The 16,205-nt window shown below is 41.0% G+C and overlaps 1 protein-coding gene across 1 annotated transcript; it reads right to left on the reverse strand.

Moving 5' to 3' along the window:
- Positions 1-959: 959 nt before the first annotated feature.
- fign (fidgetin) lies at positions 960-3,188 on the reverse strand (the record flags this gene model as incomplete). Its single annotated transcript, XM_083908327.1, has 1 exon — positions 960-3,188. The coding sequence occupies one exon, from the start codon at positions 3,186-3,188 to the stop codon at positions 960-962; it is 2,229 nt and encodes a 742-aa protein (XP_083764453.1).
- Between the last annotated feature and the right edge of the window lie 13,017 nt (positions 3,189-16,205).

Here is a 16,205-nt window from a genome sequence, read left to right on the forward strand (position 1 = left end):
AGTAAATGGCCTTTACAATTCAAGATGCATCATGGTTCAACTCATTTCAAAGGCAAATCTCTACACATTATACAGTTTTATATTTTGAACATATCCAAATGTAGACCCCCCCCCCCCCTCCTTCACCAAATAATAATTTTGTGTTTTTCTAATAAACCTTTTGAATGCAAGCCAAATGCTCTTGTTGTTTGAAGTGCTTGGACACATGCATATGAGGTACCATACATGTCATTGTCACTTTCCTGAGTTTGCAAATACACAACAATGAAAGAAAAAAAAAAATGTCAGAAGGTAACATTTACGTGAAACACTATGAATTACTACTGTAACAATGTTTTAACGGGCAATTACATAGTAATTTATTGTTTAAATTGAAGTAACATTGTAAAATATTAGCTTTTTTTTGTATTTTTTTTACTTACAGAGGATGAGGCTAGTTAAGTAGAGCAAAATCACGTAAAAGTCTTTTTGAAAAACAAAAATAAATGTCAAATGTTACTGTAAGTAAATCAAAAAAGGGACACAACTGTTGAACACTATTCAAATGGGCAAGAAAAAGCAATTTTTTGTCTCATTTTAAAGCTTTTATATTAGCGTGTATTACCAATGACGATTGAGAGGCAACAAAAACAATAACAAAAAGTAAAGAATTAAAAAAAACAAAAAAAACAGCACCATCTCAGGCACTTGTTAGCAACTAAATCTCAAGATCAGCAGAATAGTACATATATATATAAAAAACTGGGGTCATCTTGTACAACTTGAGTTTTAGTGAGCAGTTGGCTTCAGCCTTATAAAGCATTCAGTTAATTGTTGCACATGTGTGATCTCCATCTTCTCTCGTTCAAAAACAATCCCTTTGCTGTATAGATAATGTCACCATTGTTTGTTGTGAAGGCCAAATACATGTTTGTGTTTGATTACTGGGTTGAAATTAAGTGTGTGTTGATGGTTCTCTTTCATTGACTACAACCAAACATTTTATTCCATTCAGTGTACATGTCGAGTTCTTTTTGTGATATGCTTGGCTGGAATTTGCAGAATACATTATCAAAGTCTTGGTAAGAGACCAGTCTCATCTGACTAGGATGGATACTCGACAGGTCGGTACCAGTAATGCCGTGGAGAGGACTTACTAAAGCCTCTTGACACAGCTGGGCCACATCCAGCCCTGAAAAACCCTCTGTCCTCTGAACCAGTAGTGACATTTCTTTGTCACTTAGACAGTAGTTGTTCTGTGAGAGCAGCTGGCTGATTATCTGGTGTCGTGCTGTCCCATCGGGCAAGGGGACTAGCAGTCGCTTGGTGAAGTACCTCCGAAGGGACTCTGAGATCTCTTCAGGCTTACTGGTGGAGCACACTACGATGACATGGTCCTCAGCAGAGGTCAGAATGCTGTCAACCTGCATAAGGAGCTCAGCCTTGAGGCGATTCACTGGGCTCTCCTCGCTGAGCTGGGCTGACAGCAACAGGTCCACTTCACTGATGAACACCACTGCTGGCTGGCGGCACCGGGCCACCAAGAACGAAGCCTGGATGATCTTGTCCCCTTCCCCCAGCCATTTTGTCACCAGACTTGAGCCACTGACTCGCAAGAACGCAGCCCCCAGTTGGCTGGCCATGCATCGGGCCAGCAGCGCTCTACCGGTTCCCTGAGGTCCAAACAAAAGGAGGCTTCGAGGTAATGTGGCAAGTCCACTGAACATGTCTGGCCTTAAAATTGGCCATAGTATCTCCTCTTTAATTGCTGCTTTCACCATTTCAAGACCTGCAATGTCACTCCAGTCCACAGGAGGGCCCTGCTGAAGGATTTCTGCGGTTACCATTTCCACCAGGTTGGAGTCACTGTTCTTCAGTTGCTCCTCCGCAGCATGGATGGACGAGGTAGCCGTACCAATGTCGGGCCCTGTTAGTGAGTGAGGGTGGTGCTGTCTGTGCTCTTCAGTTTGCTCGCTCATGATGGGAGAACCAAACTTGCTGTAGGGCTCTCCAGCTCTGAGATCCCCCACAGAGCTTTTGGTTGATCCATAGGATGGAGGAGTTAGTGCTCTGCCAGAGTGCATGTTAAATTTTCTCTGTTGATCAGCGGACATTGGCTGCTTTGTTGGCTTAAATGCTAAAGATGACGCCTCTGCGCTTCTCTCAAAGCCATTGCCTCTGTTCGAGTCTGAGACATTGCTATCTGTTATTCTGTACATCGGGCTCTGTGAAGAGCGCTGTTGGTTGTAATTGAAATTACCATAGCTCGAGTCCATATCTCCATGTCCACTCATGTAGAAAGCTTTTCGTTTTAATGAGTTGGATGTGCTGCCATTCAAAGGTGTTGGTGCAATTGGTGTATGATTATGGGACTGGTAGGGGTAGCCAGGCAGTGTGGAGGGAGGGATTGGTGTCGGAGCTGCAATACCGGACGGCAGATAAGCAGAAGGAGGGGGTGCTCCCCCAGGGCTATAACCAGGGCCAACTGTAGTCTGGGAAGGATACCCTGTTGGAGGATAATTGTAATTTGGAAGGTTTGGAGACCCAGCATTGTAGCTCGGCACTAAGGAAGGGGGAGGAGGTGGGGGCGGCGGTTGTAAGAGCCCAGCACTGTGCAAAGGAGATGGATGTGGGGAGGGAAGGGCTGGGGTATTCTGCCCACTGTAGCTAGAATGTAGGTAGGAGCTGTTGTAACTGGCAGTATATTCCTGAGAGGGGAGGCCCGAGTGGAGAGTAGTGGCTGTGTGGCTCCCACAGTTACTGCTGGAATAGCTAGGCTCAGACAAGCTGCTGGCCACCCCCGGGGAGCCGCCTATGCTCGCCGACACATCTGCAGGGGGTAGGGCAGCTGTCATTCCAGCTTTGCTCACAGATATAACATCTGGAGCACAGTTCATTGGGTAAATCCCCTCTTGCCATGAGTCATTCTCTGACTTTCGTCCATTCATGAGTCCAGTGGTGCCATCAGAGTAGGAACACAGCAGGGCTCGTTCGTTCGGGCCCTCCAGGATTCCAGAGTACTTCTCTGCATATTTCTTCAGCAGATTGGAGGCAGTCAGTGCTGAGATGTCATCGTTTGCCCACGCATACTGGTACGTTCTCTGCAAGTGCCCCCGGTAGGCCTCTACTTTGTGTGCTGGTGAGCGGGTAGTGGATGAGATGTCAAAGTGTTGCTCAGCCCATTGTGTGTGCTCTGGGGTCCACTGCATCTTTAGACCTAGATATTCCACATAAGGGAGAAACATGTCAAAACAAGCATCACATCATGATTCATAATCACTGAATAAAATTACTTAAAAATTTTCTTTATGATAATAGAAAATGCTGGAAAAAGAAATTATACAAAAATGCAGAACAGATAATGGAATATTCCGTATCAGGGTGTGAACGTTTTTGTTTCCTATTTTTCTGGCATCACAATGTCAAATATATGCCACATGACAATCAGACAGTACTGACTGAACACACGCATTACGCTCCGTACGAGGATGTCGGCCCCCGACACCTGCTTAGCTTGGTATGATCCACCCAACACACAGCAGAGTGACACAGACATTGCAGGTCAGTCTATAATCCAACTCTCATCTGAGGCATTCTGAGACAGTTTCAAATCTGCTTGGACGAGAGCAGCAAAGCAATCTTCCTTGGCAGTGCTTCGTTGCTTTCATCACACAAACCCCTCAACCCAGCATGAATTACATCCACATCCAGTCTGTCTGCTGCTTCCTCCTGCACACAGTACGGGAGGAGAGAGACCACTTGCTTCATTTGTCTTTTTCTCTGCAGCCTCTTTGTGAAGGTTTAAATGACATAATAATTTAGGTAAATTGTCATGTTTTACTCTGTTTGGAATTATCAGTGTATTTTTAAAGAGATTATTGAGCAAAACAATCAGAGATCTAGAGCCTAACATCTGATGTGAGGGAAAATGGATGGTTGAGGAATATGTGGCTGTTACAGTGGTCCTTGCCTTTAATGGGCAGATGATGCGCTGCTATACTATATACTTTAGTAGTTTCTGTCCATTTCACAGCATTTAAGTTAAAAAAAGAAAAAAAAAAAATCTCCCTGCCAACTTGCCCACCCACCACACAAGACACTAGCAGCTAATTAGCAGGATGATGCTGCACTAATTGTGTTACTTTACAAGGTTTTTGTCAAAGAGATCTACGCTATGGCTCATGCGGTTGTCAACTATCTGAGTGAATGATTAAGGGGGGGGGGGGGGGAAATAAGCATGTGGCAAAAAGCCAGAACAGACTAATAATAATCATTCATTCATCATCATGGCAGAATTACTGTAAGTATGAAAACAAATTCATAATCCTACTACAATGACACAAAATAGCGTATTTTATTCCTATCTTTAATCTGAATAAAAAAAGAATTCCAAAACTCGCCCTTGTTATTTTCCCCTTAAACTAAACACCCATTTAAAGACCTTTAAACGTGACATTATTTCCAAAACAACAGCAACTATCGGTGCAATGTCTGTTAAAAAAAATCTTAAGCATTTACAGACACTCCAGGCCAAGGATCAGGAAAATGTTTTTTTTTTTTTTTTTCGTGAACGCTCACAGTGCAATTTGTCAATTACAAAATTGCACACAACTCAACGAGTGAGATTCTTCCATTACTGCTAATCCCCCTCTGCCACTTTGGACAATCAAAGAAGCGCTACTTGCAAAGTGTGCTTGAGATTTTTCTGACAATTATCTATGTGCAGCATGCTATTTAACACAGGCTGAGAAAGACGTGCACTTTTCTGCACTTGCACAGAAGAGAAAACAGGGTTTTTTGCTAATATGATTAAAGCAGTGGTCAGTGTTTATGCCAGAGAAAGTCTTAAAGAGGTAACAAATACACGTATACACACACACACACACAGAGAGAGAGCGCGAGAGAGAGAACATTAGCATAATGATCCTGTACTTGGTTTAAAGATAAAACAGCCTTTATTCCACTTGCATTGAAATTGAAATAAAGCATCCGTAGGTGTCTTTCTGTGAAATGGTACAATTACAGAGCACTCTATTAGTGGAATGTTTTCAGATTGCCTGGGGCTCGAGCTCAAATTCCACTCATCAGCCATCAACAATTAAGGCCTTTGTCAGACTATACCTTGTTTGTCCTTTCATAGATCTGTGCAATCCTTTTTAGTCAACCTAAGAAGAAAATAATAACATTTTGAGTCAATTCTGGACGCAATTATAGTCACTATAGTGATATTTTAGGCACACAGAATGGAAACAGAATTGTCACTGCTAATATTTGTTAAATGTTTTCTTGTAATCGCAGAGCCAAAAGAGGACCAGGTGGAGCTGAAACGCGTTTGGCATGTGATGCCACGGTGTTTAATTTCTGGTTCAGTGATCATCGTCGATGAAACGGAGACGCTGACCTTTTTTGGGGGAACTATTAATCTGGTAGCCGAGGCCATTTTTAAGCAAACAAGAGTGGGCCTCCACTCTGTCCATCCAATTTCCCAGCGCGTAAATTGGACCGCCGCTTGCACAATTCTCTATTCATTACTGTGCTGCTGAAAGGAAGCACAGAGGTGGCAGAGTGGTTTTCTTTTCCTTTTTCTGTGTTTGTGCGAGAGTGTGTGTGTGTGTGTGTGTGAGAGAGAGAGAGAGTGAGAAACGGAGACAGAGTAAAAATGCCTTCCAGGAGGATTCCCAAGCATATATCTGGACTTTCCTTCCTCTCTTATTCACTTGGGGGGAGGGGAGTGTGTGTTGGGGGGTGGGTTGAGGGGATGGAAGTGAAAGCTGTCGTAATTGAAACGTGGCCTAATCAGCCTCATTACCATTTTTACCAATTTGCACCACCAAAGATGCCTATTAGGTAACTGTGTTTAATAAGCCACTCTTTAAAAAAACTAACTGTAATGAGCTCTTTAAAGTCAGACTTGAGTGTGATTATGCACTGGAAGTGTTTTTGCAGAACCAAAGCAGGCTGGTACGTTTAGAGTCGTGTAGAAATGTCATAATTAAGCTGCACAAACTCTGCACTTCACTCCACACAATAGTCCCAGCTGAGGCAGCAGACATGCTGGAAAAAGTATTTATAATTACTGATCACTACAACCCTGGGATTTTCGCCACTGGACGTAAACATAATTATGGAAGCTTTTTTGCTTTTATTCGACACACACAAGGACCACGCTACTTGACAAGCGTGCAAATATTGCAGACAGACCGTAATTACATTTACAAAAAATAAAAAAAACCCTAGCTCATATTCATATTTAAATTTACTGGAGATATTCTAAGTAGGGGTGGAGCAAAACATTCTAAACGCAATGTGAAATGATAATCAGTGAGGCTGCGGAGTCCCATTCATCCAACATATCAAGTTAAGACTGTTTAAACTCAATTTAGAGCTTCGTGTGGCAGTAATTCCAATCTTTACATGGCAGGGTGCCATTTAACCCCTCATTTAGAAACGATACGCTCTCTTCAGTCACTGTCTTTTTCAGAGCAACTGGCCGTACATGTCAGTCTGGCAACGCATGACTACATTTACTCACACTGTGAAAGTCACGGTGAATTCTGTAGTAACTATAAAGCAGCACTATGTAGGATTTCTATACTCATTTAACAGCTTTGGAGTCGTCGTGATGGTTAAATGGCTTGTTGCAGGGAGATTGGGGGGTTTGGCAGAAAGCCTTGCAAAAACAGAGGTCTCATGATGTCTCTACACAGCACTACACACACCACTCGCAGCCAGGTACCAGATATAAGATCATGGTGGCAAAAGTACTATTTTAAATGTGAAAATGTGGCTTTTTTTAGGGTGTTTTTGCTGTTTTTGTGATAAACTCTCTGCTCTCTATATGTTCATGTGTATTTGCACATGGCTCCACCACCAACAGCTCTGTTGAAAACAAATGCCCATGGCCAGGAGAGTGGAAGTGAGGGAGGAGCGTCACCAGAATAAAGTGGTGGACACGTGGGGGAGCTCCATAGAGACAAAGGAGGGAAAAAACGACCAGACTTGCAAAGTTCTGCTTTGTTATAAATGGTAGAAGAATAGGATTGTACAGGCAAACACTTACAACGTGTTTGATATAGTAGTTAAAGTGATAGTCAGACAACTTTGTCAGTCCGTATGATCCAAATATGGATACCAAAGACGGCATAAGTGTCGGATCGATCGGTTTTGTAAAATGTTCCTCTTCTCTATATTTAGTAAATGATTAAGTTTCCTTGGACGGTCTGAGCGAGAGCGGCTCCTCTCTCAGACTGACCTGCACTCTCTGAGATGTCCGGTACTGTGGCAACACAACGAATCTCTATAAACACATGAAATTTCAAAAAAAAAAAAAAAAGGAGGCAGAAATAGTTTTTGTTCCGAGAAATTGTGTTTGTTGTTGTTTCTGGACAAAAACGTAAGAAGTGTGGAAATATTAATCCCGAGCAACAATTGTGTGCATGTTTGCAAACTGTATTCATAATTGTAATATTTGTTGATTAGTGCCATAGGGTGAGTTGCATAATTTATGGTTTTGTTGACCCCCTGCCAAGGATGTATATGTTTTCGGCGGAGTTTGTTTGTCTGTCTGTTAGCAACATAACATGAAAAGTCACGCACGGATTTGGATTTGGAATTTTCAGGAAATGTCCGTAATGGGACCAGGAACAAGAGATTACATTTTGGGCGTGATCTGCCATCACTATTTTTATCGCTATTTTGTAGGCACTGAGCTGCCATGGCGAAGGTCTGTGCTCTTCGAGTGCTTTTCTAGTTTGATGTTGTTTTGTGAACAGGTGTTGGCTGTATCAACTGTTTTCGTCTTTAGAAATGGGTTATATCCATGAAAACACAAGAATTCCTCCTCTCCAACATAATGAGAGGCATGTGTTGAACACACAAACAAACAGCTCTGTAGAAGCAGAAGAAGAAGATTTTTGATAAATAAAAGGTATTGATATTGATGTTGATGATACTGGCCAGCCGGTATCGGATCGAGTTAAAATTCTGCAGTATCACACACCCCTCGTTTCCATACCCAGTTAACCATTTAAAACCGAGCGTATCGCGGACGATACGTTTGTACAAAGGGCACTTTTTTTTGCATTACTGTAGTAATTTCACTCCAATCAGCATCTCTGTCGCCAGAGAAGAGAGAGTGTGAAGAACACCTGTACACAGTTTCTAATTTTTTGGTCTGTTTTTGCACAGTGAGAGCCAAATAAATATTGAGACATGCAAAATCTGTTGTCCATGAACAACTGCAGTATTTTTTCTGAATAAACCTTTTTGTTTTTATTAAAGCAGTATTTTAACATGCAGTAAATGGTAAATAACTGCCGGATATTGGAAGTTATTCTGGGAAAAGTGGGCAAAAGTGTTAAAGGGTTATTAAGTCATGCTATGGTTGTAGTTTAGTGCCCTCGTCCCAGTATATAAGCACCAGGGGAATCGGTTTATTTAATGGAGTGTGTCCGCCTCTGCTGTGCATGTTGTTGTTGCTGTTGCCTTATTCTTTTGTATTTGCATTCTTCTGAGTGTGTTTGTCCTATTTTGGAAAACATTTGATTTGGAATAATTTCAAACTTGCATGTATTTTAAAACTACCTTACTACCTTACCTGTTGCCTGACAACATGCTACTTTTTATTTTTTGAGTTTAATAATCAAATTATATTTAATAACAATTACATTAGACAAATGAATAGATCCAGATAAAATATTCAATACAATTAGGTTGCATTTAATGTATTGATTGCAGTATCTGTTAACCAATGCATGCAAAAATAATGCAATTTTCTTTTATTAATTGAGTGAAATGTGAGTATTTAGCTTCAAGAGCCACACAAACAGATCATTCCCTCATTTCCACCATGTATACGTCAGCCTTTTTTATGTTTCTACACATTTTGGTTGGTTACAATTTGACTGTTGTGTAAACTTTGCTCTCCAGGCGGCGTCCTGCTCAGTTCGCATTTGTGCGACAGTAATCTAAACACCGATACACCACCAAGCAGGCGTTTAGCGGTTTAAATTGTGACATTGCTGGGTAGTAGTAGCTTTGATTTTTGTTATAGCAAAATAAAAAAAAAAATTGTGCTGTAGGATGAATAGCATCTGGGACAGTGTACACGATGATTGATTGATGATGACAGATGCATTTATGCAGCTTTAAAATGAACAACAATAGAACGTAATAGAATAGAAACGACTGAAAAGAATCTCTGCTTCAATGGCAGCGACAGTAAATGTGGCAAATGTGTTTGTGTTGCCTACATGAAGGTAGTAGGTGTAAACACGTCAAAAAAGTGTTTAATTTATACAGCAGCACATTTTTTTTTTAAGTTTGTCACCAAATTAAATGTCTGCTAATGATTTAAATAATGAATTTGAAACATAAATGTTCCCACTCAGAAAGCATTTATTAATTTTTTGCTGTGCAGATGCCCACTTTGGATTTGAATTTTTTATTTTAAGACACGTCTTAGAAAAAGATGACGAGTAAATGTTACAATAGTCAAAATAAGAAGAAAAGAAAAACTAGAACAACATTATTTGTTGTCCCCGGATTAGTTTTATCTGACAGAAGAAAATATGCCTCAACAGATAAACATTTAATCCTACACTGTTTGTTGACAGGAAAACATATTTGCATGTGTATCTTTTTTATGCAATTGACAAATAATAATAATAGTCATAATAGCAGAATTAGATTTTAAATCAGTATTTGTTAAATGTCATCCATAAGAAACCTTCAATGTTGCAGAATAACCCGAAATAAAATGTTTTAATTCCCCCATAATAAAGATCGTAAGTCCACTTTATTATTTATTATTATTATAATAACAAAACTCACTTGGAAAAACTTAAATTTCACAACATTTTTCTATTTTCCTACTGCATACCGTGGATCCTCTCTAATCCCTTAGGGTTTTTTTTTTGGTTTGAGCTAATGATAAACTATATTGGCTCGGAGGGAACATGCATTTCTCATTTTTGCCTGTAATTCCATAAATTGTGAGGTTGAGAGATTCTCTGAGCTGTCAGATCTCTGTCTCAGTGATGCTCATTAAACCATGACTCTTCAGGCCAAAAGGCCCCCGAGGCTACATCTTCCATTACAGCTCTTAAGTGTAGCTAAATCCACACGCATGCTAAACTAACAGCATGCCACACACACACAACTCGGACTTGTACATAGAACTAAAACTAAGACAATTATAGGAGACAGGCCTCGTGGTGTTCTGTAGCGCATAATACCGATGAATACTCAAATGGCTTGTTAGTTAAAAAAGAACACAGTCGTTGAATTTGGTGGAACTTGTTTAAACGACGTACAGTAGATGCAGTGGTTTTTTTTTTTTTTGCAAAGCCTCTATAAACGTAGCTTTTCTGCCTCTCCTGGGATCGCTTTAACACTTCAAACGAGAAAAAAGGCTGAATGTGACCTTGTTACACGGAGGCTCATTGACCAAAAGCTGCTCGCTTACATCTCCAGTCCCCTACATTTTGTTACCCCCCCCCCAAGGAAAACTCAAGAGTAAAGAGGAACATATCGGTGCATGTGTAAAAATGGAAAGAGTAAATGGAAAAAACATATTTTTTGGGAGGATTTACTCCATTTTCATTTACGTTTAGCACATTTTGACTTTTTCACCGGGATCCAAGTCGTTTTGATTTACAAACCAACAGACCAGGCCCCACTGGAAATTAACAGATTTTCTTGTTCACTGGTCCGAGTCACAACTGTGATTACTCCACACTTCCAACCATTACGCTTTACAGCTGTGTTAACCTGGTAAAGATGGGAAAGAAATTGCATTGTAAAGAAAGCCCCCCCCCCCCACCCACCATTCACGCTGTGAGATGTTGTGAGACACAAATCTGAATGAGACTTAAATGAATGATTCCCTTGTGAAAACGCTCCATGCTTGGTTTCCGCGGCTCTACTTAAAATTTCAAAAACTATATTGTGCTCGACAAACACCGTGGATGCATTTTTACGTAATAAAGATGTTGGTAAACTGCTTTATTTACGGTGAAAAATGCTTTTCTCAATCCTGCCCTCTCGAAACAGAAATGAAAGCCAATGCTTTTATTAAAAGCGTGGACCATTTGTTGATCTGCGTGTTGCTTCCTCCACATTAAAGACGGCAGAAAGATTAACTTTGACTCTAATTGAATGGAAGACTGTGAAAAGAAAAAGTGATGTTTGCTAGCTTTTTGGTTGAGGCATTCTGAAGCCTTCTATGGAATCAACTGCAAATCTCAAAGAGGGTCACTTCTCCAACACAGGCCAGGCAAAAGGTGAAATGAGACAACTGAAGCAATCTTAGGTCAATATGAAATAGAAATCTCTCAGCTATACTGTAATAAAGTTACTGAAGTGAAGTATAGTGCAGCCATAGAGGGGAACTTTTACAAGGAAAGAGCTGTCTAGAAGATTGGTTCGCCCACTGACAAACAATGGATTCTCAGAGCTGAGGTGACGTGATGGCCATCGCAAGGACAGAGGAGCTAAATTACAGCTTTTACTTTTAAAGTAGATCATCTACCACAACAAATTTTTAGGGAGGTGCAAAATTTTTAAAATGAGTCCTGGCCTGTACCACTCCCTCTTTCCCTCTCAACCACTATGAGCACACACACACACACATTCAACTTTGACTCTCTCTCACTGGACCGCTCTCTCATGTGTATATAAAAAAAAAAAGCCATATACCGAGAAACCGTTTGTTGTTTTTTAAAGGTGCATTATGTAATAAATCTAAAGCAACTGGCCATAAAATCCTCCTAATAAGTCACAGAGACTCAGGAATAATGTTCATATAACAAACTGAACTCACCAACAACAACAGTATTTGCAAATATTTGCATTAAAAAAAAATCTTTTGCAGACCGCAAATCATGTTTTGGCATGTGGCGCCACCTACTGCCGTCTACCAATCATCGCAGTCGGTAGAGTCTCAGCTGCCGAGCAACCACGGGTTGCCAGTTACGTCAGAAAACGAAACCTTAAAGACCTCGGTATTTTGAATTTGAATGTAGTAACTGTTTTTGGCCACATTCTTCGATATGGCACCTTTAAATATTGTGATGTATGGAAAAAAATATGAAATCCTGATATGGTCTTAAACGTTCTATTCGGTTACTCTTCTTGGTCTGTTTTTGTGCTGAAGAGTTCCGGTGAATGGATACAGAACTGGATTTAATTAAATATTATGTATATAAAAAAACAATTATATACTGGGTGGTAGTTTCACAAAATGTGTTCATAGACCTTGAGTTTGTAAAAGAGTGTACTCTGAAAACATGCAGCTTTTTTCTAAATCCAATAATATTGGTCAGTCAAATGCAGGAATAATTTGCAATCGGGGCGGTGGTCCATAAAAAATATAGTGCAATAGAAATGTAGGCATTGTCATTTTGAGCTAAATGTACAATACAAAACACGGCGTGTTAACGAGGCCTTTTTCATTTGTATAAATAGCCGTGACTGCTGACGGTGTGTCCACACGCATGCTGTAGCCCAGCAACACCCAAACTGTCTCTTTGTGTTTTCTAACCAAAGTAGAAACGCACGTGAAGGAAGAAAATCGAGAGCAACATAATATAATCTGGTAAAAAGTTTGATCCGCGGCAATTAAAGGGATGATTATGAGTGTTTTAGAAACTGAGAGGTAGGCACTTAAACCATTTCTATATTTACTTTGTTCAATGAACACCAAGTTTTATTAATCCTTTGCTTAGGTAAGTTTTTTTTTTTTTTTTTTTTTACTCATCAAAGCATAAATTATCATTAACGGAGCAGACACCAAACATTTCCCGCCTTCCATTATGTTGACCTCAATATGCAGTTCTTTATGCAGTTTAATGATTGTTCTACATTGTGCTGCATTTGCATGTTCGGAGTTCGACCAATTAAAAGCTAATTAATTAGACACAATTCTATTAAGAAACAAATCCCACTCATCAATATACACAACCTAGGGTCACCCGTTGCTCAAATGTGAATTGGCTCCTTGCACCACGCGGACTAGAGAATGGCACAAAAGCACTATTGGAGCTCACAATGAGCAGTTTGGCACAGATATATTCGATGGAGCATGAACTCATCAGTGATGATAGATTTTACTTCCCTCGATAGTATCGGGAGCAGGAGGCGTCACTTGGACACACGGCTTTCTCTCAAACGGTCATTATTAAGGGAAAGGGTTAGTCGGTGTGAGATTTCATAACTATAGCACGCGCGCATTTCTGCGCGGCGCTCGCATTTCTGCGCGTGTGCTGCGTTTCAGCTCTAATTGATTAATTGGGAAACGCAAAGACTGCGTTCAATGCAAGCAATTTAACGTTTAAAATAATCGAATTCGCGATTGCCTCTGCTGTGGTGCTGTCTGCCTCAACCTATGTTGTCAGTGAACATGAATATAAATAAAAATAGACATTAAATAAACATAAATCTGGTTAATTTGTTGGAAATACACAGTTAAAAAAAAACACCTAAAGGTGAAAGTATTTTCTTTTTTCCCGTTGTTAATCATGAACAGTGTATATACTGCAGTTTAAATACAGCTACACTATTAACATGCAATTTATATGTCGTAACATATAACAAATATAACAAATAATTTAGTTACTTTAGTGTCCTTAAATAATGGGATATATTTGTTGGTATATCTAAAAACCACAATAATCCTAATAATCGAGGTCTATGATCAAGCGTTGATTCAAATCCTTGAAACGCTGACTTGATTCTTGACCGTAGGCTGTTTGAACGTCTACGTGTGCCAGCTTTTCCGTCTTTTATAAGAGTTATACAGGCAAATCGACTACTGGCTAAAATATGCAAGAGAGAGAGAGAGAAAAAAAAAAAAAAAGCATCTACTCCACAGTTCTTGCTTCTGTTGCAGGTTATGTGCATGCTGTTAACAAATACGCCTCTGGCTATAGTGAGCTCCCATGATGAATTGTGAACGGCCAGCAGTGAAGTCTACGTATAGCGGTTCCACTTTGTATGAGGCAATTCGTAAAAAGTACTGCTCATTTGGGTATGCGTGAAAAAAAAAAAAGAAAAACAATATCCTTCTGGGAACATTCTGAGATTCAAACACTTGGGGTCAACTACATGAGCAGATTCCACATGTGCAGCCTGTGGCCACTGAGGTCTGGAATATACCTCCCTCCTGGCTGGGTGACGTTGCATGTTCTATTTCCAGACCGAAGGTTGAAGTGAGGCTGCAGGGAGTGTAACACTGACCCACATGACCTGTGGCCTAGAAAAGCTGCCTGAAGCTCTGCACAGTAAAAAAAAAAAAAAAAAAAAAATCTGCACTCCTTTGCTACAGTTTTTTTCAAAGGCAAACAAAACCTTTGCACATACCCTGTGTCTTTTCATGCCAAATGATTTGCATCCGTTTTATTCACTTCTTTGACTTGTTGTCAATGTATTCCGGGCTGTTATGGAGCCTGATGCTCACTCTCTGAAGTCTCAAGTGAGGGGGAGGGGGGGGGGGGAGGAGGAGGGGAAAAAAAGAAAAAGAAGTCGAGCAGGCAAAACTGTTTTACTTTCAGGCCCAGTGTCTACAGGCCACACGTCTCCAGTCATCTGTCACTAGTTTACATACGTACTATGACACTTCCTCTCTCTGTGGGAACCCGTTGTCACAACTTGGCTGCCAGCGGAGGCTGACTGGGTGCTAGATGGGTCTCCCCCAGGTACCTCCTGGGAGCCACATTAGGCCTATTGACAGACTGACAGGGACGGAGGCAGGAACACACACACACACGCACGCACGCACGCACGCACGCATCCAGTCCATCTTTTGCCCAAGCACTCGCTCTTCCCAGCTCACATGCTCCCAAGGCATGGCACACTTTGCATAAAACAGTGACTTTGCTCTACATCAGTTCTTCCTTCTTTTTTTTTAGACACAAAATTATTTTTCACCCCTCTAGCCTCTCCATGCCGCATGGAAGTTTTGAAATGAATAATGGAAACAACAGAGCTGAAGACTCATGGGATCCATTTAAAGATGTGGGAGAGGCGATGCAGTCGGGGTTTTGGGGCTGGAGAAACATCACGCTCCAAGTAAATGAATCAACTTTTGTTTTTTCGGCGCCGCGCGGAAAGTCGGCTACGAAACCCCGAGCGCGAGCCTATTATGATGATAGCACAGTTTCCTTTAAATTGAGGGAGCGTTAGCGCGAAAATAATAAGAAAATAATAAAGAGATGATCTGTGGTCAAGTTGAACACGGTGCAGACATGCATCAGCTCCACGCAGATAAAATAGTGAAGATTTAGCTGTTTTGCCTGATTAAACAAAATTTCCAAAGCAACACAAATGGACATTTCTTTGCTAAAGTGGAAGACAAAACTATGATACCTTCATGTGGCATTTCCACCTCGCTTTCCCCGACACACACACAGCGAACGTGAGCATGGGGCAGACCGCGCTAACAGCTATTTTAGACCATGCAAAGTCAACGCGACTCCCGAAGGTTGAATCCCGATAATGAACACAAAAGAGGTGTCAGCCCTCGTGAAGCCTTATTTTTTTTCCTGATTTAAATGAATCTAATTCCACGCAGACTGTGAGGGCGATTTTTCCAAAGACAAACATTTGTCATTTGTTTCAAGTTGAATTATTATCCGTACACTGCAACTGTTGAGAGCTAAAGCCTCCAAGTCCTAACACCAACACCTTTACGTGCCAACCCAAAGGTTATCCGTGGTTTGTGCCGGCACCCAACACAACAGCACACATTTTTAATCAGGCGGCCACAACAACAAAACCAATACGACATCATTACCCATCACCAAACACCACTTCTTTTACAGGCCGCTGTGGTCGTGTTACCGTGTCATCATCGCAGACACCTACTGCTTTGCCGCAGCCTGAAACCTTGAACCTGCATGGTAACATGTACTTATACCCCCCGCTACCCCCCCCACCTCCTCTTCACTTCCCTCTCAACCCCTCCTCTCCACACTGTCAGGCAGACCTCGACTCTTCCTCTCTGCCATCCTGGCACTCAAGGCTGCCTCCGCCATCATCTGGCACAATGCCAACCCGTCAGCCATCCGTCGCCAGCACCAACGGTGAATTAATCGCTGGAAACTTTAAGGGAAAAACCACTGAAAGCTCACTTTTTTTTTTTTTTTTAATCTGATTGACATTTTAGCTAATGGTCTCACATATCAATTTGAGGCAATCTGGGTAGGATATGATGAATAAAAAAAAATTCA

The sequence above is a fragment of the Microchirus variegatus genome (genome assembly GCF_963457635.1).
Source record: "Microchirus variegatus genome assembly, chromosome: 22".
NCBI classification, from domain to species: domain Eukaryota; kingdom Metazoa; phylum Chordata; class Actinopteri; order Pleuronectiformes; family Soleidae; genus Microchirus; species Microchirus variegatus.